Source organism: Rhinopithecus roxellana, chromosome 5 (genome assembly GCF_007565055.1).
Source record: "Rhinopithecus roxellana isolate Shanxi Qingling chromosome 5, ASM756505v1, whole genome shotgun sequence".
Taxonomy (NCBI): domain Eukaryota; kingdom Metazoa; phylum Chordata; class Mammalia; order Primates; family Cercopithecidae; genus Rhinopithecus; species Rhinopithecus roxellana.
The window spans coordinates 58,917,240-58,941,234 of NC_044553.1; the positions used below are offsets into that span (position 1 = coordinate 58,917,240).

The 23,995-nt window shown below is 38.9% G+C and overlaps 1 protein-coding gene across 1 annotated transcript in view; it reads left to right on the forward strand.

Moving 5' to 3' along the window:
- Positions 1-23,995, forward strand: part of STXBP6 (syntaxin binding protein 6) — a 265,201-nt gene that overhangs the window by 77,684 nt on the left and 163,522 nt on the right. Inside the window, exon 2 of the mRNA XM_030930514.1 lies at positions 6,083-6,271. Within this exon, the coding sequence (XP_030786374.1) occupies positions 6,118-6,271 (154 nt within the window). The 5' untranslated portion in view covers positions 6,083-6,117. The remainder of the gene's footprint in view (positions 1-6,082; positions 6,272-23,995) is intronic.

The following is a 23,995-nucleotide window of genomic DNA, read 5'->3' on the forward strand; positions in this document are numbered from 1 at the left end:
GAATCTCTGTGAGCAGGACCTGGGCACCCAGGTGATGTTGATGTGCAGTCTTTGTTTGGAGTTTCTACTTTAAGATTTTATTTTTCCTATCTTCAATTATTTTTCTAGCAGAACAGATAATGTTTTTAGCTTTTATTCATATCCCCATTATTTTTCATGTTTAGAAATTTCTGGCTCCTTTAAGTATGTTGTTAGAGGATTTGCTGAATGTCTATTGATTTTACCCTGATTTTGTAAAGCTTGTGAAGCCTTAAATATGGGTTCTTGGTCTGCTGTTCCCATCTGGTTTCTCACCATGGCAAGCCTATCCAATAGCCCTTGTTGTTTGTAACAATAAAGGGTGATTGAACTTGAAGTGATTGTACTTTTAAGACTTCAGATGTTATCACCAGATTAAAGTTACCTGTCTATTCTAGTAGCATGTCTGACTCCCTTTTTAGAATCTACTTATAAGAACTATTAGTTAAGAATAGTAGTTAAATTACATGGAAAAACTGGTTGGTAGACCAAAATTTGTATCTAATTTATTGTTTATTCACATGCTTATATACCATGAAGAGACTAAAGCTTTCTACTTGAGAACTGTCTTATCAAAGAGAAACATTATCTAGGTAAACATTTTGTTAAAAATCAGTAACTCCTTCTTAATTAAACACTTTTAAAGGGGCTAAATTGGCCTTAAATTATCTCCTTGATCTTAATGTATGACATCAGAAAAAATAAAATTGATTTTCTTCGCATAAGAGCTTGTATATTTTCTGACTACCTGTTAAGGTTTTCCAACTTTGGAGCAAAATTAACATTTTTGGATTTCTAGGTTTAGTGATATATAATAACATGTGTCTTGCAGCATTTAGTATGTTTATATTGTGGCTTTTAAGGCAAATAATTTCACATTTCTCTATTTAGGTTTTAACATTTACAACATTGGCTTTTTCCTTATTGAGGTTATTGTGGTTCTTTGTCAATAGCTGAGGCATGGAGAAGAAATGGTTAAGTACAGTTCAGCTTGAATCATATTCATCCTTTGGAATATGACATTGGACAGTGTAGAGGGCTGATTGTGGTAAAGTAAGAGCAGTGCTGAAGTCCTTTAGAGGAAGCATCAAAATTATTCAGGCCGGGGATGGTGAAGACCCAAACTAAGGCAGAGGAAGTGAGAATGAAGAAAAGCTAGTCTAGAAATATTAAATCAAATCCACAGGATTTGGTGATTTGTTCGTTATCGGGATTTGAAAGGATTGAAAGGATTGAGGGAGAAGGAAGGGTCTAGGTTAGCTCTCAGTGGAAATGATCAGTCTACAGCTAGGTATATGGGTTTAAAGCCAGAAAGGCACTCTGAGTTGGATGCATGATTAGTGTCATCACATTATAGGTGGGAGTTAAAATTGAATTTGTAGAATTTCAAAAACAAAGTGGTAATGCAAAGAAGTCTAATTTGAGAGAATCTTATTTCTAACCTATTTGGGTTCACCAAACTGAAGTTCCCTTGAAGTAGGAAAGACTAGCTGATTTTCCCCCAAAAGTCTTCCAGGTTTCTTGGTTCTTAACTTCAAAGACTCTGAAACTTGTTATCAGCATGCTGACTTCATCTACCTTAGTGTTGAGACACATTAACTAGCTTGTGAGACTGATGTCTAAAATTCTCGGTTACAATTGAAAGTATAATTGTCACATAGTCTAGAATACTTGTGTGGCACAGCCACAAGGCCAAAACATGATCAGAGGATTGCATGTTAAACATGAAATCAGAACAGAGAAGTTAATGAAGTTAGATCAACTATCTAACAGTATTAAGCTAAATAGATGGCACTGTTACCTTACCAGAGGAGATTCTTTCTTCTCACATGAAAAATATTTAAGGGCTGTAGACTATACCTCCCTAGAACCACCTGCATGATAATGAATGCCTTAACAATGGAGGTTTTTAATTTGCTGCAGTTCCTACTACTCCTCTTGGTCTCCTGATCACAGATGACAAATACCAGTTCCACTACTGGAAACCAAAAATGTTGATATTGGAATACAAAAGCATCTTACGCCTGTTCTCCTTTACTTATGTGCTTCATCTACCTGATCTCTGAGGTCATTTGAGTTCGCAACTCCTAACCTAAAGGATGGTCTTATTTCCTAGTTACTTGGGCAGTGGAAAGGCATCACAATACAGTAGCCATGCATTAACAAGAGTGGTATGTATGGATGAGATGGCACAAAGTGAGAAGATCAGAACTAACTGTGATTAGTTTTTGCAGCTAACACTTACGGGAACCAGCTGCTTTGACTTGCAAATCATATTGTAGGTTGGTTTCTTGGATGGAAAATTTTATAATTATACCCTGTAGAAGCAGGAAAAGAAAAGGCTTCCATGGGGTGATATAGGTTGGAGTAACTAGTGGTCATTGGTGTACCATTGCTGTTATATTCATCTTACTTTCTTACAATGGGTTCTCAGCCTTGGGATGGACATTGATTTACCAACACTAAGACGTAAGGCCTGATAAAGCTGCTTAGATGGAGAAAAAATAATCCTGTGCATTGTCTTCCTATATTCTCTCCTGAAATGATTCATCCTTTCCATTCCCATCACTACCTTTCTGGTCTAGGTTTTAGCTCCTCTCTAGGCTCACAGCATTTAAATTAGGTCTCATGCATGCATGGCTGCATGAGAACCAGTTAGAGCTGTTTAAAATACAGATCCCACGATTCTAATTTGGTGGGTGTAAAGGAAGGACCCAGGAGTCTGCATTTTTGAAAAGCTCTCCATGCTGAATTCAGATGTACAATCAGATTGGGATACTCATAAGTTATTGCTATGAAGCTATAACAGTACCTCTTTTACTTTCTGATTCTTTTCCATCTAATCTGCTGTACATTACCATTCCCAGGGTGAAATTAAAAACATGTATACATGTGTGCTCCACAGTGGCCTGTTAGTGTCATTGCCCCGAATAAACACTTTTGATAATTTCACATAGAATGAGTCTGATAATCTCCTAGCAAGTGTCCTAAAGAGTGATGCCTATAAATTCCTCATCCTTGTGATACTTAGTGCAAAACCATCCCTATAAGAGACTGTTTATCCATATGTGGAGGGTCTCATACTGATGGGTGAGAAAGGTGAGGATTTGTAAATAAAATTGGGTTTCACTTTTACAAATGCCTTTGGTATAGATGGCTACATTTACTCAGTTGCTACAAGTTCAGAGGGATTTTTATCTTTTCATATCATAGTAGGAGAATTAATAAAAATATTTCATTTTTAAGCATTTTTTAATTATTCAGGCAACAGAGTAAGTGTTCTGCATGTATTGTTTCATTTAATTCTTTAGTTCCAGGAGGTAGGTGAAGACATCTCTAGGTTGTAGTTAACAAACTAATGGTCTATAATTTTAAGAGGTTTACCCAATCACATAAGTCTTAGGTGTTGGAGCTCAAATTTGAACCTGAATTAGTTTGATTCTAAAACTTGTGCTCTGTGAAGAAGTTACTGGCTTTATCTATTCTTTCTCTCTTTTTTGTTCTTGGTCACTGAATATCAGTATAAAAAAACAATGAAAGGTCATTTCTATTTCTCACCAGTTTTTAAAAAGAACAGGGTTTCCTAAGCTTGGTAAAATCACATATCTCTTTCTTTCCTTTTTCTGACAGATTTTATATGATAAAATGATAGCTTTCTTTTTCTTTTAACTGCAGTTTTAGAAAACTGTGAGCCTGAGATGAGAAAGCAAAAGCCATGACAACTGGGAAGGCACTGGTCCGAGAACACCTGATGAGACTGGGCATGGTGGCTCACGCCTGTAATCCTAGCACTTTGGGAGGCCAAAGCGGGTGGATCACTTGAGATCAGGAGTTCGAGACCAGCCTGGCCAACATGGTGAAACCCTGTCTCTACTAAAAAAAAAAAAAAAAAAAAAAAAACTGGGCGTGGTGGTAAGCGTCTGTAATCACAGCTACTGGGGAGGCTGAGGCAGTAAAATCGATTGAACCTGGGAAGTGGAGGTTGCAGTGAGTCGAGATTGCACCACTGCACTCCAGCCTGGGTGACAGCTCAAGACTCTGCCTCAAAAAAAAAAAAAAAAAAAAAAGAGTGCCCAGTCAGCTCAGGACTTTGCTTGCTTTCTACATTGCTTATCAAATGGTTTGAAGCCACTGTGCTACTGCTGGCTTTCTTTTTCACCTGTACCCAAATAGTGAGAGGCAAGTGGCCTTGTAGCTGGAAGATCACCAGTATGTGTTTCTTTCTTAAAAAAAGTAAATAGTCCCTGATAAATTATAACACCTTGCCTAGGAAAGTCATGGGTTAAATTAGGAAATTCTGTTACCAACTTGTTGGAAATCATAGCATATCAGCTAGTGACCAGCGTATTGAAAAACGGGTCCTCCTTCACTGTTGTCATTTTGTTCTTGGCCAGCATGAAGAACCTGGTGGTGATGATAAAATGTTGGGATTAGAGCACAAGTAGATGTGAGTATTAGATCTATAATTTCTAGGATATCTAGATACATACTCTTTGTGTATGTATAGATAGGTATTCTGTGTCACTAAGAAAACCGACTCTATTACAGAATAAAAACTAGGAGAATTCCTTTGACTACAAAGATGTTCTTTTTTAATGTATCTCTTTCCTACCAGGAGGTTATAGATGTGAACAGGTTACAGGTAAACAGCTGTGTGGGTAACATTTGTGAGTCTTGCATTGGGAAGGATGGTCCCATGATCTTTTACCATAAATTATCTGGATTTAAGTGAAACCTCTGATGTAGTTAGCAGTCAATTCCTGGAGAGATGGGACCATATCTTAATTATTTCTTGTATCTCTAATACTAATCATAGAAGTGGCAGATAGCAGGCATTTTTGTAACCAGCTGACTCCATTTTACAGCAGTCTGATCAACTCTTTGAGCTTCTGTTACTGTAGATAGCTATGCTGTTGATCCATATGCAGGATCTCTGATACTCTGCATGTCCAACCCATGGGCCATCTCTGTGCCTTTAATTTTGATTTGTTAAATTGCCTGAACAAATATCTATTCATGGTTAAAGCACAGACTATTTATGACTAGGATGATGGAATAGAGAAAGTTTACTCAAGTTGCTGTTGAATCTTTTTGGGTGACAGGCTTAATATTTCAGATTGACCTTGAACATAATAGATATTAATAAGCAGAGTTAAGACCATTGGTGAAGTACAACTTTTAGAAAACTAAATATAACATGGGGGCTATGTATGTGTATGTTTTGGGGGGGAACTCACTGTGAGTCAGCATCATACTGCTTTATTTTCTTAATTATTGGGCATCCATTGCCAGTTAACCAGAGGAGCATAACATGTGGGAGCTGCTGGGTAACATTTCCAAAATACTTAGCATTAGTCAGATGTGTTTTTAGAATTTTGTATCCATTTTGGCTGAAGAAAAACGTGGAGTGTTTGTCAAGGGTACAGAGCATGGTAACGAGATGCACAGGAGCACTGCAAAGTCGGACCCATTGGAAGAAGCTAATAAATAAGAATTCATTACTTAGCGTGATCAAAAGCAGAAGAAGGGTATTAATTTAATGGTCTTCTGTTGCATGTATAGTTATTGTGTAGAAGATGATATAATTATTTCCATTATGAATGGAATTAGGGAAATGGATTTACATTAAAGGAGATTTCGAAGGGGCATAAAGAATTTCTTGACGCTAAGGACTGTTGGATAGTGGAAAGACTTGTCATCTGGAATTGTGAAATCATGTTCCTTACAGAATAGGAATAGAGTGGGTGCTCCTTGCCAGTTAGAGGGAGGTGCAGTCGGGGTAGTAATTAACAAACTTTCCAGATCCCAGTTTGTACTACTCATCTCATATTGTGTTTGACATTTTTGGAGAATAAATAAGTACCCCATTTTTGTTTGTATTTTTTCATAGTTATTGCAAATATGAAGACCTTGCTTATTAATGTTTCTGTAATACATTTCAAGCAAGTATGAGATTAAACTACAAATTGAAAATTACTTCACCTGCGAATTCACTGGCTGCTGATTCTTGTATGAGCCCTTACAATGTTGTCAATTCCAACTTTCCTTTCTTTTGCTTCTTTAGAAAATTCACTGCGTGCTGTCTTCGCTTGTTCTACAATGAGTGCCAAATCTGCTATCAGCAAGGAAATTTTTGCACCTCTTGATGAAAGGATGCTGGGAGCTGTCCAAGTCAAGAGGAGGACAAAGAAAAAGATTCCTTTCTTGGCAACTGGAGGTCAAGGCGAATATTTAACTTATATCTGTCTGTCAGGTAATGAGAACCAGATATTAATATTATTAAAATAACTTCTATTTTAAAACAGTTAATTCTGAGGTATCCAGGAGGTTTACATTCACAGGTTTTGTAGGTGTCTGCACTCTCTTGCTGCTTTTCCGTTTCTCTGGTCTTCCTGTTTACTGGTGACACCTCTGTTTTTGAGGTTGCCATGTATTGGAAAGATAGTGAAGTTCAATTTGGATGTATTTTACAGTTCATTAAGAGCTTTTGTAAAATGTTTCGCAGACTTGTTTGTCCATACTTGCCTTCACTGAGACACTGACAGAGAATGGGCTATCCTCTGGAATTCTCTTTTTAGAACAGTTCCTGGTATCTGGATAATTGTCATTACTCACAGCTTGACTTTCATTAGCTTTGTTTTTCTAGACAGTTGCCAATAATCAGTAATCACTTGTCTTAAGATAAATATTGGCACCTTGTGGAATGTGATAAGGTCAATTCAATGCACAAGTCATTGCTTTGCCTGACAGCCATTGCCTTGTCGGGAAGAGGCATCTGTTTTATTAAGCTTAGAATCTTGTTGTTTTTGTTGTTGTTGTTGTTGTTGTTTCTCTTTCTGTTTGTGATTATAGGAGATCTGTGGAATTTACAATGGATTCCTATTAAGATTGTTGAGATAAAATTTGGATAAATTTTTCATGGAGTTATGGGTGATGCTAATCTAAACACCTGGGGCATTTGTGATATTTCTGATAATATTTCTTATATGGAGTGATGGAAGATTTAAGCTTTATCTTTGTAAAAAATTTCCTTCAATTGTAGTTTTGGGAATCAAACTTTACTTTTTTGGACCCCTTTCTAGCTTTTTAAAAAATTAAACCTTTGATCATTTATCAGAATTTATTTTAGGGTAAAAGTAACTTTTCTTTTTTTTTTCTGAGACAGAGTCTCGCTCTGTCACCCAGGCTGGAGTGCAGTGGCCGGATCTCAGCTCACTGCAAGCTCTGCCTCCCGGGTTTACGCCATTCTCCTGCCTCAGCCTCCCAAGTAGCTGGGACTACAGGTGCTCGCCACCTCGCCCGGCTGGTTTTTTGTATTTTTTAGTAGCCTGTTAGCCAGGATGGTCTCGATCTCCTGACCTCGTGATCCGCCCATCTCGGCCTCCCAAAGTTAAAAGTAACTTTTTACCAGAAAGAACATGTAAATTTCTAAGATCGTCTCTTAGATTAAAACGAAGTAAGCACACGTATGTTTATTGCGGCACTGTTCACAATAGCAAAGACTTGGAACCAACCTAAATGTCCATCAATGACAGATTGGATTAAGAAAATGTGGCGCATATACACCATGGAATACTATGCAGCCATAAAAACGGATGAGTTAATGTCCTTTGTAGGGACATGGATGCAGCTGGAAACCATCATTCTCAGCAAACTATCGCAAGAACAGAAAACCAAACACCGCATATTCTCACTCATATGTGGGAATTGAACAATGAGAACACTTGGACACAGGAAGGGGAACATCACACACCGGGGCTGGTTGTGGGGTGGGGGGAGGGGGGGAGGGATAGCATTAGGAGACATACCTAATGTAAATGCGAGTTAATGGGTGCAACACACCAACATGGCACATGTATACATATGTAACAAACCTACACATTTTGCACATGTACCCTAGAACATAAAGTGTAATTAAAACAAACAAACAAACAAAATGAAGTAAGAACATAACACTTTGGTAAGAATTATTTTTCTTTTTTTTTTATATTCATGATTTTTTTTTTATTTATACTTTAAGTTCTAGGGTACATGTGCATAACGTGGAGGTTTGTTACATATGTATACTTGTGCCATGTTAGTGTGCTGCACCCATCAACTCGTCAGCACCCATCAATTCATCATTTATATCAGGTATAACTCCCAATGCAATCCCTCCCCCCTCCCCCCTCCCCCCTCCACATGATAGGCCCTGGTGTCTGATGTTCCCCTTCCCCAGTCCAAGTGATCTCATTGTTCAGTTCCGACCTATGAATGAGAACATGCGGTGTTTGGTTTTCTGTTCTTGTGATAGTTTGCTAAGAATGATGGTTTCCAGCTGCATCCATGTCCCTACAAAGGACGCAAACTCATCCTTTTTTATGGCTGCATAGTATTCCATGGTGTATATGTGCCACATTTTCTTAATCCAGTCTGTCACAGATGGACATTTGGGTTGATTCCAAGTCTTTGCTATCGTGAATAGTGCCACAATAAACATACATGTGCATGTGTCTTTATAGCAGCATGATTTATAATCCTTTGGGTATATACCCAGTAGTGGGATGGCTGGGTCATATGGTACATCTAGTTCTAGATCCTTGAGGAATTGCCATACTGTTTTCCATAATGGTTGAACTAGTTTACAATCCCACCAACAGTGTAAAAGTGTTCCTATTTCTCCACATCCTCTCCAACACCTGTTGTTTCCTGACTTTTTAATGATTGCCATTCTAACTGGTGTGAGATGGTATCTCATTATGGTTTTGATTTGCATTTCTCTGATGGCCAGTGATGATGAGCATTTTTTCATGTGTCTGTTGGCTGTATGAATGTCTTCTTTTGAGAAATGTCTGTTCATATCCTTTGCCCACTTTTTGATGGGGTTGTTTGTTTTTTTCTTGTATATTTGTTTGAGTTCTTTGTAGATTCTGGATATTAGCCCTTTGTCAGATGAGTAGATTGCGAAAACTTTCTCCCATTCTGTAGGTTGCCTGTTCACTCTGATGGTAGTTTCTTTTGCTGTGCAGAAGCTCCTTAGTTTAATTAGATCCCATTTGTCAATTTTGGCTTTTGCTGCCGTTGCTTTTGGTGTTTTAGACATGAAGTCCTTGCCCATGCCCACGTCCTGAATGGTATTACCTAGGTTTTCTTCTAGGGTTTTTATGGTATTAGGTCTAACATTTAAGTCTCTAATCCATCTTGAATTAATCTTCGTATAAGGAGTAAGGAAAGGATCCAGTTTCAGCTTTCTACTTATGGCTAGCCAATTTTCTCAGCACCATTTATTAAATAGGAAATCCTTTCCCCATTTCTTGTTTCTCTCAGGTTTGTCAAAGATCAGATGGCTGTAGATGTGTGGTATTATTTCTGAGGACTCTGTTCTGTTCCATTGGACTATATCTCTGTTTTGGTACCAGTACCATGCTGTTTTGGTTACTGTAGCCTTGTAGTATAGTTTGAAGTCAGGTAGCGTGATGCCTCCAGCTTTGTCCTTTTGACTTAGGATTGTCTTGGCAATGCGGGCTCTTTTTTGGTTCCATATGAACTTTAAAGCAGTTTTTTCCAATTCTGTGAAGAAACTCATTGGTAGCTTGATGGGGATGGCATTGAATCTATAAATAACCTTGGGCAGTATGGCCATTTTCACGATATTGATTCTTCCTATCCATGAGCATGGTACGTTCTTCCATTTGTTTGTGTCCTCCTTTATTTCACTGAGCAGTGGTTTGTAGTTCTCCTTGAAGAGGTCCTTTACATTCATTGTAAGTTGGATTCCTAGGTATTTTATTCTCTTTGAAGCAATTGTGAATGGAAGTTCATTCATGATTTGGCTCTCTGTTTGTTACTGGTGTATAAGAATGCTTGTGATTTTTGCATGTTAATTTTGTATCCTGAGACTTTGCTGAAGTTGCTTATCAGCTTAAGGAGATTCTGGGCTGAGCAATGGGGTTTTCTAAATATACAATCATGTCATCTGCAAACAGGGATAATTTGACTTCTTCTTTTCCTAACTGGATACCCTTGATTTCTTTCTCTTGCCTGATTGCCCTAGCCAGAACTTCCAACACTATGTTGAATAGGAGTGGTGAGAGAGGGCATCCCTGTCTTGTGCCAGTTTTCAAAGGGAATTTTTCCAGTTTTTGCCCATTCAGTATGATATTAGCTGTGGGTTTGTCATAAATAGCTCTTAGTATTTTGAGGTATGTTCCATCAATACCAAATTAATTAAGCGTTTTTAGCATGAAGGGCTGTTGAATTTTGTCCAAAGCCTTTTCTGCATCTGTTGAGACAATCATGTGGTTCTTTTCTTTGGTTCTGTTTATATGCTGGATTACGTTTATTGATTTGAGAATGATGAACCAGCCTTGCATCCCAGGGATGAAACCCACTTGATCATGGTGGATAAGCTTTTTGATGTGCTGCTGAATCCGATTTGCCAGTATTTTATTGAGGATTTTTGCATCGATGTTCATCAGGGATATTGGTCTAAAATTCTCTTTTTTTGTTGTGTCTCTACCAGGCTTTGGTATCAGGATGATGTTGGCCTCATAAAATGAGTTAGGGAGGATTCCCTCTTTTTCTATTGATTGGAATAGTTTCAGAAGGAATGGTCCCAGCTCCTCCTTGTACCTCTGGTAGAATTCAGCTGTGCATCCATCTGGTCCTGGACTTTTTTTTGGTGGGTAGGCTATTAATTGTTGCCTCAATTTCAGAGCCTGCTATTGGTCTATTCAGGGATTCAACTTCTTCCTGGCTTAGCCTTGGGAGAGTGTACGTGTCCAGGAAATTATCCATTTCTTCTAGATTTTCTAGTTGATTTGCGTAGAGGTGTTTATAGTATTCTCTGAGGGTAGTTTGTATTTCTGTGGGGTCGGTGGTGATATCCCCTTTATCATTTTTTATTGCGTCTATTTGATTCCTCTCCCTTTTCTTCTTTATTAATCTTGCTAGCGGTCTGTCAATTTTGTTGATCTTTTCAAAAAACCAACTCCTGGATTCATTGATTTTTTGGAGGGTTTTTTGTGTCTCTATCTCCTTCAGTTCTGCTCTGATCTTAGTTATTTCTTGCCTTCTGCTAGCTTTTGAATGTGTTTGCTCTTGCCTCTCTAGTTCTTTTAATTGTGATGTTAGAGTGTCAATTTTAGATCTTTCCTGCTTTCTCTTGTGGGCATTTAGTGCTATAAATTTCCCTCTACACACTGCTTTAAATGTGTCCCAGAGATTCTGGTATGTTGTATCTTTGTTCTCATTGGTTTCAAAGAACATCTTTATTTCTGCCTTCATTTCGTTATGTACCCAGTAGTCATTCAGGAGCAGGTTGTTCAGTTTCCATGTAGTTGAGCGGTTTTGATTGAGTTTCTTAGTCCTGAGTTCTAGTTTGATTGCACTGTGGTCTGAGAGACAGTTTGTTATAATTTCTGTTCTTTTACATTTGCTGAGGAGTGCTTTACTTCCAGTTATGTGGTCAATTTTGGAATAAGTGCGATGTGGTGCTGAGAAGAATGTATATTCTGTTGATTTGGGGTGGAGAGTTCTATAGATGTCTATTAGGTCTGCTTGGTGCAGAGATGAGTTCAATTCCTGGATATCCTTGTTAACTTTCTGTCTCGTTGATCTGTCTAATGTGGACAGTGGAGTGTTGAAGTCTCCCATTATTATTGTATGGGAGTCTAAGTCTCTTTGTAAGTCTCTAAGGACTTGCTTTATGAATCTGGGTGCTCCTGTATTGGGTGCATATATATTTAGGAGCGTTAGCTCTTCCTGTTGAATTGATCCCTTTACCATTATGTAATGGCCTTCTTTGTCTCTTTTGATCTTTGATGGTTTAAAGTCTGTTTTATCAGAGACTAGGATTGCAACCCCTGCTTTTTTTTGTTCTCCATTTGCTTGGTAGATCTTCCTCCATCCCTTTATTTTGAGCCTACGTATGTCTCTGCATGCGAGATGGGTCTCCTGAATACAGCAGACTGATGGGTCTTGCCTCTTTATCCAGTTTGCCAGTCTGTGTCTTTTAATTGGAGCATTTAGTCCATTTACATTTAAGGTTAATATTGTTATGTGTGAACTTGATCCTGCCATTATGATATTAACTGGTTATTTTGCTCGTTAGTTGATGCAGTTTCTTCCTGGCCTCGATGGTCTTTACATTTTGGCATGTTTTTGCAATGGCTGGTACTGGTTGTTCCTTTCCATGTTTAGGGCTTCCTTCAGGGTCTCTTGTAAGGCAGGCCTGGTAGTGACAAAATCTCTAAGCGTTTGTTTATCTGTAAAGCATTTTATTTCTCCTTCACTTATGAAACTTAGTTTGGCTGGATATGTAATTCTGGGTTTAAAATTATTTTCTTTAAGAATGTTGAATATTGGCCCCCACTCTCTTCTGGCTTGTAGAGTTTCTGCCGAGAGATCTGCTGTTAGTCTGATGGGCTTCCCTTTGTGGGTAACCCGACCTTTCTCTCTGGCTGCCCTTAAGATTCTTTCCTTCATTTCAGCTTTGGTGAATCTGGCAATTATGTGTCTTGGAGTTGCTCTTCTGGAGGAGTATCTTTGTGGCGTTCTCTGTATTTCCTGAATTTGAATGTTGGCCTGCCCTACTAGGTTGGGGAAGTTCTCCTGGATGATATCCTGAAGAGTGTTTTCCAACTTGGATCCATTTTCCCCCTGACTTTCAGGCACCCCAATCAGATGTAGATTTGGTCTTTTTACATAATCCCATACTTCTTGTAGGCTTTGTTCATTTGTTTTTCTTCTTTTTTCTTTTGGTTTCTCTTCTCGCTTCATTTCATTCATTTGATCTTCAATCGCTGATACTCTTTCTTCCAGTTGATCGAGTCGGTTACTGAAGCTTGTGCATTTGTCACGTATTTCTCGTGTCGTGGTTTTCATCTCTGTCATTTCGTTTATGACCTTCTCTGCATTAGTTAGTCTAGCTGTCAATTCTTCCACTCTTTTTTCAAGATTTTTAGTTTCTTTGTGCTGGGTACGTAATTCCTCCTTTAGCTCTGAGAAGTTTGATGGACTGAAGCCTTCTTCTCTCATCTCGTCCAAGTCATTCTCTGACCAGCTTTGATCCGTTGCTGGCGATGGGCTGCGCTCCTTTGCAAGGGGAGATGCGCTCTTACTTTTTGAATTTCCAGCTTTTCTGCCCTGCTTCTTCCCCATCTTTGTGGTTTTATCTGCCTCTGGTCTTTGATGATGGTGACGTACTGATGGGGTTTTGGTATAGGTTTCCTTCCTGTTTGATAGTTTTCCTTCTAACAGTCAGGACCCTCAGCTGTAGGTCTGTTGGAGATTGCTTGAGGTCCACTCCAGACCCTGTTTGCCTGGGTATCAGCAGCAGAGGTTGCAGAAGATAGAATATTGCTGAACAGCGAGTGTACCTGTCTGATTCTTCCTTTGGAAGTTTCCTCTCAGGGGTGTACTCCACCCTGTGAGGTGTGGGGTGTCAGACTGCCCCTAGTGGGGGATGTCTCCCAGTTAGGCTACTCAGGGGTCAGGGACCCACTTGAGCAGGCAGTCTGTCCCTTCTCAGATCTCAACCTCCGTGTTGGGAGATCCACTGCTCTCTTCAAAGCTGTCAGACAGAGTCGTTTGCGTCTGCAGAGGTTCCTGCTGCTTTTGTTGTTGTTGTTGTTAACTGTGCCCTGTCCCCAGAGGTGGAGTCTACAGAGACAGGCAGGTTTCCTTGAGCTGCTGTGAGCTCCACCCAGTTCGAGCTTCCCAGTGACTTTGTTTACCTACTTAAGCCTCAGCAATGGCGGGCGCCCCTGCCCCAGCCTCGCTGCTGCCTTGTGGTTAGATCGCAGACTGCTGTGTTAAGAATTATTTTTCAGTGGACCAGGCATGGTGGCTCACGCCTATAAATGCCCACCACTTTGGGAGGCCAAGGCAGGAGGATCATCTGAGGCCAGGAGTTCGAGACCAGCCTGGCCAACATAATAAAACCCTGTATCTATTAAAAACACAAAAATTAGCCAGGTATGGTGGTGTCTGCCTGTAATCCCAGCTACTCAGACAGCTGAGATGTCAGAATCGCTTGAACCCAGGAGGCAGAGGTTGCAGTGCGCCGAGATCACACCACTGCTCTCCAGCCTGGGTGATAGAGTGAGACTCTGCTTCAAAAAAAAAGGAAGAAAGCTTTTATTTAAATGAGTGTGAGAGAATTGACCTTGAAACATTGGTTTCTGTTTATTAAAAATAAGGATTAGGTTAATAAAAAAAACTTGGTTATTGTTAGAAGATATTTGTATTTCTTTAGTGTGCTAAGCAGTGCCTGGCATATTCTAGGGCTTCAATTAATATCTAATGACTAAGTGGAAGAAAGAAGTAGCTTCACCTAATCCCTTCCTAGAATTTTATTAATGAAATTCAAGTGTGTTTTGTTTTGTTGTGTTTTGTTTTGAGACAGGGTCTCACTCTGTTACCCAGGCTGGAGTGCAGTAGCATAGCCATGGCCCACTGCAGCCTTGACCTCCTTGGGTTCAATTGATCCTCTTGCCTCAGCGTCCTGAGAGCTGGGACTGCAGGCACACAACACTGTGCCCAGCTGATTTTTGTATTTTTTTGTGAAGATGAGTTCTGACTGTGTTGCCTAGGCTGGTCTCGAACTCCTGGGCTCAAGCAATCCTCCTACTTAGCCCTCCCAAAGTGCTGGGATTGCAGGGATGAACCACCATTTTTGCCGTTTTTGTGGCAATGGGGTCTTGTCATATTGCCCAGGCTGGTCTCAAACTCGCAGCTCCAAACAGTCATTTCCCCTTGGCCTCTGAAAGTGCTGGGATTATGCGTGAGCCACCACGCCCAGCCCAGGTCTTAAAAATATTTTCATATTCTTAAATTTAGATTCCAGAGTCCTGCTTACACAAACGATGAATAGAATACACTTAAATAAATATTGATTTGCATTTGGGCTGGGCTGAACATTGGCCTAGTATAGACACCTAGTGATTCTAATTTTGTTAAGCTCTCTTTTCTCAATATTTCATTGAGATTTCTGGTAGATGAGTAGTTGCAAGAAAGGTAGATGGTCTAGAAGCCACTTGAATTTTGCCTAGTATGTATGTATAATTGATGAACAGTTGTTTGCATTTTAGGCATATGCTGTTGTCTGCCTAATTCTGATCATGAAGCCTCCAAGAGTGATATAGGGACTCTAACAACCTCATCTCACTCAGTGAAATAGCATAACCATTCCATTTCCCCTGCCATAGAAGATAATGACCTGGGACTTATGGAATAAGTGTATTTCCTTTACAAATTACCAAGACCTTCAGGTTTAAAGTCCAAAACTGTGAGAATTGCTTTTTTGTTGCATTCTAATGGAGGAAAATCTTTTGTTCTTCAGTCTTTTCATGGTTTTGAATCTTGAGAGAACAGATTGATAAAGTAGATCTGACATTGAAGCAGATAGTATAGTGGAAATTGGGGCAGGAGAAGGGCAGGCAACTTTGACACCCAAGATTTTTCCAGTTTGATTTTTCTTGTAAGTGACAAAGAAGCAGGCACCTCTATTTTTTAACTTGTGCGAAGCTTAGAAGCATATCAGTTATATCCCTGATAAGGTAATGTTTTAATTAGCAATTAGTCAAATATTTATTAAGAACTTTTCTGTGCCAAGCATTCTAGCTTCTGTGGGTACCGCTATGAAAAGAATTCATGCAGCTTACCTAATTTGGTGGGCAAGCAGCAATAGACATTAATCTGTAACTAAAATAAACATAGTTATAAACTGTGAAAGATTAAAAAAAATACAATGATGCGAACGCATGTATGCAGAGAATTTGTCCTGGTTGGGAGAACCAAGAATTTCGAGAAAAGCAGGACTTCACTGGTTTTGAAAAGAGGATTGTGTGGGTGAGAGGGCATTCCAGGCAGAGGAAATGGCAGGTTCATTAAAAGACTAAGCAGGATTTTGAATTTCTCCTATTCTATTCAGTCTAGGTAGGGATGACCTCTTTGTAGCTCAGCTCTCACAGGAGTCTGTGAAGTGAAAGCCGAGCCCTGGAATGACAGTCTTCTTCCTGCTATTAGTGTGAACTGCCTACGCCTTCTGGGAGGCCAGGCCCTTCAACTATTGTGGTTTGGTTGATGAAATCCAGTGATGCATTTTGAACTGGCAAACTTTGTCCAAATTAGGACAATGTCTGCAAGTAATTTTTAACCATTCTTCAAACAGCATGAAGCATTAAATTTTTAAAAAGGGAGAAGTATCACTGCTTTAAAAGCTTGCCAAAATATGTATCTAGACATGGGTGTTTCATATATATCCAATGTCTTTTACTAACTTTTCTTTGTGTGAATTTTTTCCCAATATCTAATATAGTTTATGATCAGAGTTAGAGGTCTGTGATCATAAGACTTACTGTTTTCAGAGCGGCTTAAATATCCTTTGGAGGTATCCAAAAAAGGTACTGGAGTGGGATAAATAAGATGATCTTTCTTAGTTTATTTAGGTTTAATTATAGAAGGAGAAAAAGAATCTCTCCAGTTCTTTATGGTGTCTTGGGATAGGATTTGAGTGTTTCTCACTGGAATCATGGATTGATTGACTTCTCGAATGATATGTACAAATGCTTATGTACTGAGATGCCTCTGTGATTAACATTCTTAAAGCATTGGTTTCTGCTTTTTCTTTTCAGCAATGACTAAAATTAAAAATACTGACAATACCAAGTGTTAACAAACATGTGAAGCAATTTGAGCTCTCATACTTTGCTGATGGGAATGTAAAAATGATATGACTGCTTTAGTAAACAACTTGGCAGTTTTTTATAAAGTCAAACATGCACCCCATTACTAGGCATATACTCAAGAGAAAAAATAAAAACATACATCCACCTAAAGACTTGTACACAAGTATTCATAACAGTCTCACTCATAATAACCAAAACCCAGAAATAACCCAAATATCCATCTACATATGAAATGCATAAACAAATTATTTTACATTTTTGCAGTGGAATACTGCCTTGCAGTAAAAAGAAATGAACTACCAATATACGTAGCAACATGGATGAATCTCAAAAGCATTATGTTGTGGAAAAGAAAAAACAGACAGAAGCATCAATATACTATGTGATTCCACTTATATGACATTCTAGAACAGACAAGAGTAAGATGTAGTGGCAGGATTGACTGAGAAGGGGCCTGAGGCGATTTTTCACAGTAACGTTAGGTGTTCTGTTTGTTGATTGTGGTGTTGATTACATAGGTGTATACATTTTTGACAGCTCATCAGCCTGCACACTTAAAATGGTTGTATTTTATTATATGTAAATATATTTCAATGAAATTGATTTTTTTTTTTTTTTTTTTTTTTTTGAGACGGAGTCTCTCTCTGTTGCCCAGGTTGGAGTGCAGTGGCGCGATCTCAGCTCACTGCAACCTCCACCTCCCGGGTTCCCGCCATTCTCCTGCCTCAGCCTCCTGTGTAGCTGGGACTACAGGCTCCCGCCACCGCACCCGACTAATTTTGTATTTTTAGTAGAGATGGCCTTTCACCATGTTGACCAGGCTGGTCTCTTAACTCCTGACCTCAGGCCATCCACCCACCCTAGCCTCCCAAAGTTCTGAGATTACAGGTGTGAGCCACCACGTCCAGCCAAAGTTGATTACTTTAAAAACACTTTTACAGAGTCACTAGTGGGAAATATTAACCTCCTTATCTCCATGCACCTCCTCAGGTGGGTGGAAACTAACCCTTTACTTTATAGACATGAGAGGTTATTCCATTGGCCTTTTTGAACGTTCTAATAGAAGCAGCTGTGTATCATCTAAACCTGTGCTTGCATCTGTATGGTCTGTCTATATACAAAATCTTTATTTTGTGCTATCTTTTCATTCTTGCTCACTCATGTGGATTAGGTTGCTCAAAGACTGGTCAATGGTAAATTTTGTTAATGATAAATTCCTTATAGCACCCGGCATATTGCTTGATAGAGACACAATAGATGCTTAATGGAAGATGCTATTTGAGTTTTTTGTTTACTACATACCTGATTATAGTGTAGACTTTATTTGTAATTTAGAACTGTTAACACATTCAAAGTGTAAAGTAAGCACTACCCACAATTTCTATAGTCAGTTGTCCATGATAATATGGGTCTATAACGCTAAACTAGAAATATGCTAAGTTAAAATCAGTTTGTTATTAGACATCAGTTACCTACCAAACATTCTGTAATTTCAGGTTTAAAATCTATTTTCTGAATCCTGTTTTAATTATGTGTGTGTAATATATGATGCTACCCTTTATATCCATAAATGGGTAAAAATCTTCCCATGGCTGCTACTCATCACCAGAGAAGGAGCATGTGGGAGCTTTAATTTTTGTGATTAGTACATTCTTCTACGTGTTTTGTTGAAACAGAAAATCTTAATCTTTTCAAAATGGTTTTAGATTTGTAGGGAGAGCAAAATTTTTTTCAGGAAAAAGTTCTGAATGCTTTTTGATGAAATAATTTATGTAAATAGATACCCATGGCAGGTAATGACATGTATTAGGAGCATAGAACCTGCCAATACTGCTCTTTATCTCAGTGATTGGCAGCCCTAGGTGTTCCTTATAATATCCTCTAGAATTTCTCAAAGGACAGATGGCCTGGTTCTAATGCAGCACGGGGGCTGGTGGGGAAGCTTATCTGTATTTTGAAAGTGTTGTGCAAGAACTTCTGAAGCTAAGGTTGAGAAGTTTTACTGTTTTGGGGAGGTATACTTTGGGTTGTCTTATTGGGATATCTGACATAATGATATATTTTTGGTACTCAATTTTATTAAAAACTTCTTTAGTTTCTTTCTCCTTGTCTGGACATGGTCAAACATCTGATTTTTCTGGGCTTAGTTTATTCAGTTGAAAAATTCAGAGTAAGATTCAGGTTTATTGTGGGTTCTGAGATTCTAGGGATCTGAACCCTCATGGAAGTTTTACACCAAATTTCATTCTTATTTCATGCATGTCATGTAGAGAAGAATCCAGGTAGTTAATATCAACACATAAACATTTATGAGCATTTGAGAAAATTCTTTACGGGTTGTTACTGGAATTAGGGTAACCAAATTTAATTGTCAGTGATCTGGCATAGGAGAGAAACTCTTTTTATTTACTTTCTAATTCAGACCGGTTCTCATCTCAAAGTCTATAAATATTAGAAGAGAGAGAAGAGACAAGGCAGATGAAATTTGACCTCGGTAGAAATGGTTTATTCAGCAGTGGTAAGTTGACTTTTCAAGAGTTTTTATTCAGGAAAAACGAAGAAATTCACACTGAAGTCAGAGGCACACCAAGGTATTAGCAGTGAAAGAGGAAATGCAAATCAACTACAATAATTATATGTATGTGTGTGTATATATATATATAGTATATAGTGAATATTACTGAAATTAAGAAGTTTTTTAAAAAATTATATAAAAGTAAAAAGCATTCATCTTATGTATATTATATTATTTAATTCCAGTTAATCCCTGCAGCATCCCTGTTTATGGGGTGGTATGTTCCTCATTTCACAGATCAAGGAACTAGTGTTCATCAGAGGTCATGGTCTCCCGGGGTCACCATTTTGGAAGTGGCAGAGTCAGACATCTACCTGATTCCTGACCCGTGGCCATGTGCAACTGCCACAGCACCTCATTTCTTCTGATTCACTTGGGAGGGGTGTGGTGGAGAGGACTGTGTTTTAAATAGTAGATTCCTTTCTGACTCTTCACAATTGATAGAGATGTGGCATACTTTTGGCCTCCACAGTGTCATTCTGTCTCATTTCTGAAGTTATTGATTAATAGACTTTCCTACCTTGGAATATATATCAGGGTAAGCCTTTTGTCTCTTTATTATAGAGATTTGGTGTGTACATCCAGCTATAAAACTTTACAAGGCAAGGCAATAAAAAAAAAAAAAAAGTTATTTTCAGTGCCTTGATTGTGAGTTTTCTTACATCCTTTTTAATTTTATAAAAATGCAGTATCCTTTGTTATACAATTTATTGAGCATTTGGCTCTTCTAGGATATGTGCACAGACATATTTGATTAAAGCATTTGTAAAACAATAACCATTGGTTACATGAATTGAAAAGGAGGGGATTTTCCTCTGAAACATTTTCTAGTTCAGTAGGTTTGGCCACCAGGTATAATTTTAAATGACCTGCAGGGCAGCACCTGCCGTGGCCCATCACATGCTTCAGTGCTCATACAGTCAGGATGGCATCAGCCTGCTTTGGGATTAGTAGTAGTAATAATAATAGTAGTTGTGGTATTTATTGAGTTCAGACATATTCTGTACCCTTTCCACATGTTAACTCCTTTAATCCTTTTAACAGTGCTATGAGGTAGATAATAGTTCTTATTTTGTAGATGAGGAAACTGAGCATATAGAGGCAAGTTAGCTTGCCCAAGATCCTCAGCTAGTGAGTGACAAAACAAGGACTTGAACCCAGGTTTGATTCTAGAGTCTACTTCCTCATCCACTGTGCTGTGCTCTCGCTCTCTTGTAGGCGTAGAGATTGTATGAGAAAAGACTTGCCAAACCAAATGCCTTTTCTTACCCTTTCATTCGGCTTTAGTTATAATCATGTCTCGGTATTACTCTGGTCTCCTACAGGTTTAGGCTTTGGTTGGTTTTGGCTGGGTGGTAACATTCCTGTATATCAACAACTGGGCTGTTAAGAAATTCACATATTACAGTGGCACTGTTAGTAGATATATTTGACTCTTAGCAGATGAACCCCCCGGGGAAATTCGGAGAGGCTCCTGGCAGGGACACTGCCACATATGAATTTGTTTTCTTCCATTGTGTAGTAGAAAAAAATAGATGCCTGAAATTTTTTTTAGAGTTTCCTTGGTGGTTCTAGATCTCTTCCTGTGAAAACCAGTGATAATAACATTTGTCTTTCCTAAAACCTTGTGATTAGGAAAGTTCAAAAACAGATAAGTAAGCATTTAATGGGTATCATCTCATTTAATCCTCACAACAGCCTTGTTATTTCTACTTTACAGATGAAATACCTGAGGCTTAATGCTGGTAGATGCACTGCCTAGGGTCAGGTGGCTAAACAGTGAGGGTGCTGACTCATGCCTGGGTCCATCTGACTCCAAAGTAGACACACAGTCATTTCTTTCCCCCCCTCAAGACGGGGCTAGATCCGGAGAACAGAACTCTCCCCTCTTAAAAACAATGTGACAACATTCCTTGAGCAGAGTGTGCTAATCTCTGAGGATTTAGAGGATGTGCTGTCAGTGACTTCAGCTTTTCTAGTGGTTTAGCACGCCAACAGAGTTTTCTTTTTCCATTCTCTCATGTATGTCTTCCAATACTAAAACCAGATGGAAACAAGGGAAAACTCTTAACAGAGGCTAGTGCCAAATATTTCATTTAAAAAGGAAACTCCATCTGTGTGCTCTCCCACCACACAGCCCACTGTTAAGAACAGGAGTTTCACAACTCACTCACTTATGTTCGTTATGATTAGTTTTGACTAATTGCAAAGGTAGAGCAAGTGGTGGTTAGGGAGATTGCAAACTAAGACAGCTCTCCTTCTGGCATGTGGCTGGCAAGGCACTGTGTACCTGGCAGACATCCTAAACAGCAGCCTACCAAGAAGGCACTGTTTTAATAGATGCATTTCACATAGATGCATTCTTTGGGTGATTTTCGAGGTTAACACTTTGAGAAGTTAGTGCACCTTGCTGTGTGTGGTAGTGAGGCTTTTGTCAGTAAACTATAGTCAGAGGCACCTATTGTGCCCTGGGAGAATTCCCACCCCAGCTATAGAAGAACACAGGTTAGGCAGACTTATGGTAAAACGCTGACTGTACTCACTCTGTCATGTCTTTGAAATTCAGTTTTCTCATCTATAAAATGGCAATAATATCTGTATCTCTGCATTAAATTCACAGGGTATTTTGAAGAATAACTGAACTGTGTATACGTGTGTGTAATGCATGTTACATGGAAGGTATTCAGCTTTATGAGCAATACTATTATCTTATCATTAGTGGGATACTCACTGTCCCACTAATGGTTCTTGCCAGATAAAGATTGCTCATCTATAGCTTTTTAAAAACATGTTAATGATCAAATACCACCTTTACCCCCCAAAACCCATTGAAATAAAAATAAATAAATAATCTAATAATAAAGTCTGACTCTCAGGAACAGACTCAAGACATTTATAAGACAACAGCAAAAAGAAAAAAAAATGTTAATATGTATGTATGACAGGCACCTGTGACCCATGTCATGTGAAGCAAAATCATATGATAACCCAGACTTGGCCTTGGGGGTTTTCTCCCTCTCCTTCCCTACAGTTTTTCTTCATTCCCTCTCCAGTTTGCATCCTCTGCAGTCTGTGTCCCACTCCTGACAGGAATCTTAAGGGCATTCTGACCCGCCATTTTTAAACCAGTCTACTCTCAATTACCTAGATTCCAACATTGTTTTTCCCCAAAGCTAGAATATTAGGTGGCATCACACTGCTGTTCTATTTTAGAGTTTGAAAATTTCCACTGTAATAACATGAATATTTGCACAATACTGGGAATATTGGGTGCAGAAGCCGTTTGTGTTTAGGCCTGTTTATCCTGCTTCACAGGGAGTTAGAACTGGGTTAGTCAATCAAGGTCCTATCCCTGAAATGGGAGATGTTATTTTCCTACACCTATCTTTACTGGATCAAAAGAAAAATTAAAACAAAATAAAACAAAACGTTCTTTGAGGTCAGTCAAGTTCACTGTTAAGCAAACATCAGAAGTGGGAGAGGCTGATACAAATGCCTGTGGACCCGGCTTCTCAGCCCAGATCAGGTTCTTGTTTCTCCAGCTCTTTCCTGTTACCCTTTCTTTACATACACACACACACACATACACACACACACACACACACACACACACACACACACACACAGAGAATGATAACTGTACTAGCTCTGTCATGTCTTTGAAACTCAGTTTTCTCATCTTTAAAATGGCAATAAATTCACAGGGTATTTTGAGGAGCAACTGAACTATAGGTGCATATGTAATGTCTGATACATAGAAGGTACTCAACTTCCTTGAAGAAGAGACAGGGAGAGAGAGAGAATATGAATGACTGACATTTCTATTTCAGTTCCAGTCATGCTAAACCGTATGCAGAATTTTGCAGAAGAAACTATTAGCCACAAGCACAGTGAGGCTGCCAAGCTGTCCAGTACCATGAAGAATAAACCAGGTAGTTACTGTGCTCTGAGTGTGAACATGTGCCCCCTCTGGCCTCCCATGTCATCTCTGTAATAGCACTTAGCATTGCTGGGCTTTGTCAGTTGGCTTTCTGTTTACTTCTGTAGACTGTCAGCCTCTAGAGAGTAGAGACTGTTGTAGATACCTCCTTTCTGTTCCCAGTGCTTTGATCACAGCGTCCTTGTGGAACAAATGAAGTGTCTAGGCGGGGGGAATTGGGCATCATCCCAGTCCTGCTGTGCCTCTGTAAGAACTGAGACTGCCTGAGCTCTGGACTCACTTTCTGGGTTTGACCTCCAGGATATGAGCTCACACATTCACTCTGGGTTACAGTGGCTAGTACTTGTTTTGGCTTTTTTTTTTTTTTTTTTTAAGAAACTTGCTGTTATTCACACTAAGATGCTACTGGGTGGTCTTTTAATTCCCTTGGAATTCATCAGGTTTCCAAGGGAATTAAAAGGGAGATTTTATTCTACCTGTTGGACCAATTACCAATAGGAAAATGCAGATTTCTCTAATAACTTCAGACTTTTAGAATCATTCAAAATGAGCAATTTATAAATGCTTCTATTGTGGCGTACAATGGAAAGCTGTTATCTTAAAATTGTGAAGTACCTGAGTGTTTCTCTTGAAGAAAGAGTTCATTTAATGTAGTAACAAGTGATCATTTAATGGGCATTGAATATATCAAAACTTTCCCCAAACGCTCTTTTCTCATTGTAACCATTTTCAATTCTACATTTCCTTAAGGAGGGCTTTCCAGAGAAAAATGGAAACTGGATTCTTGGTTTT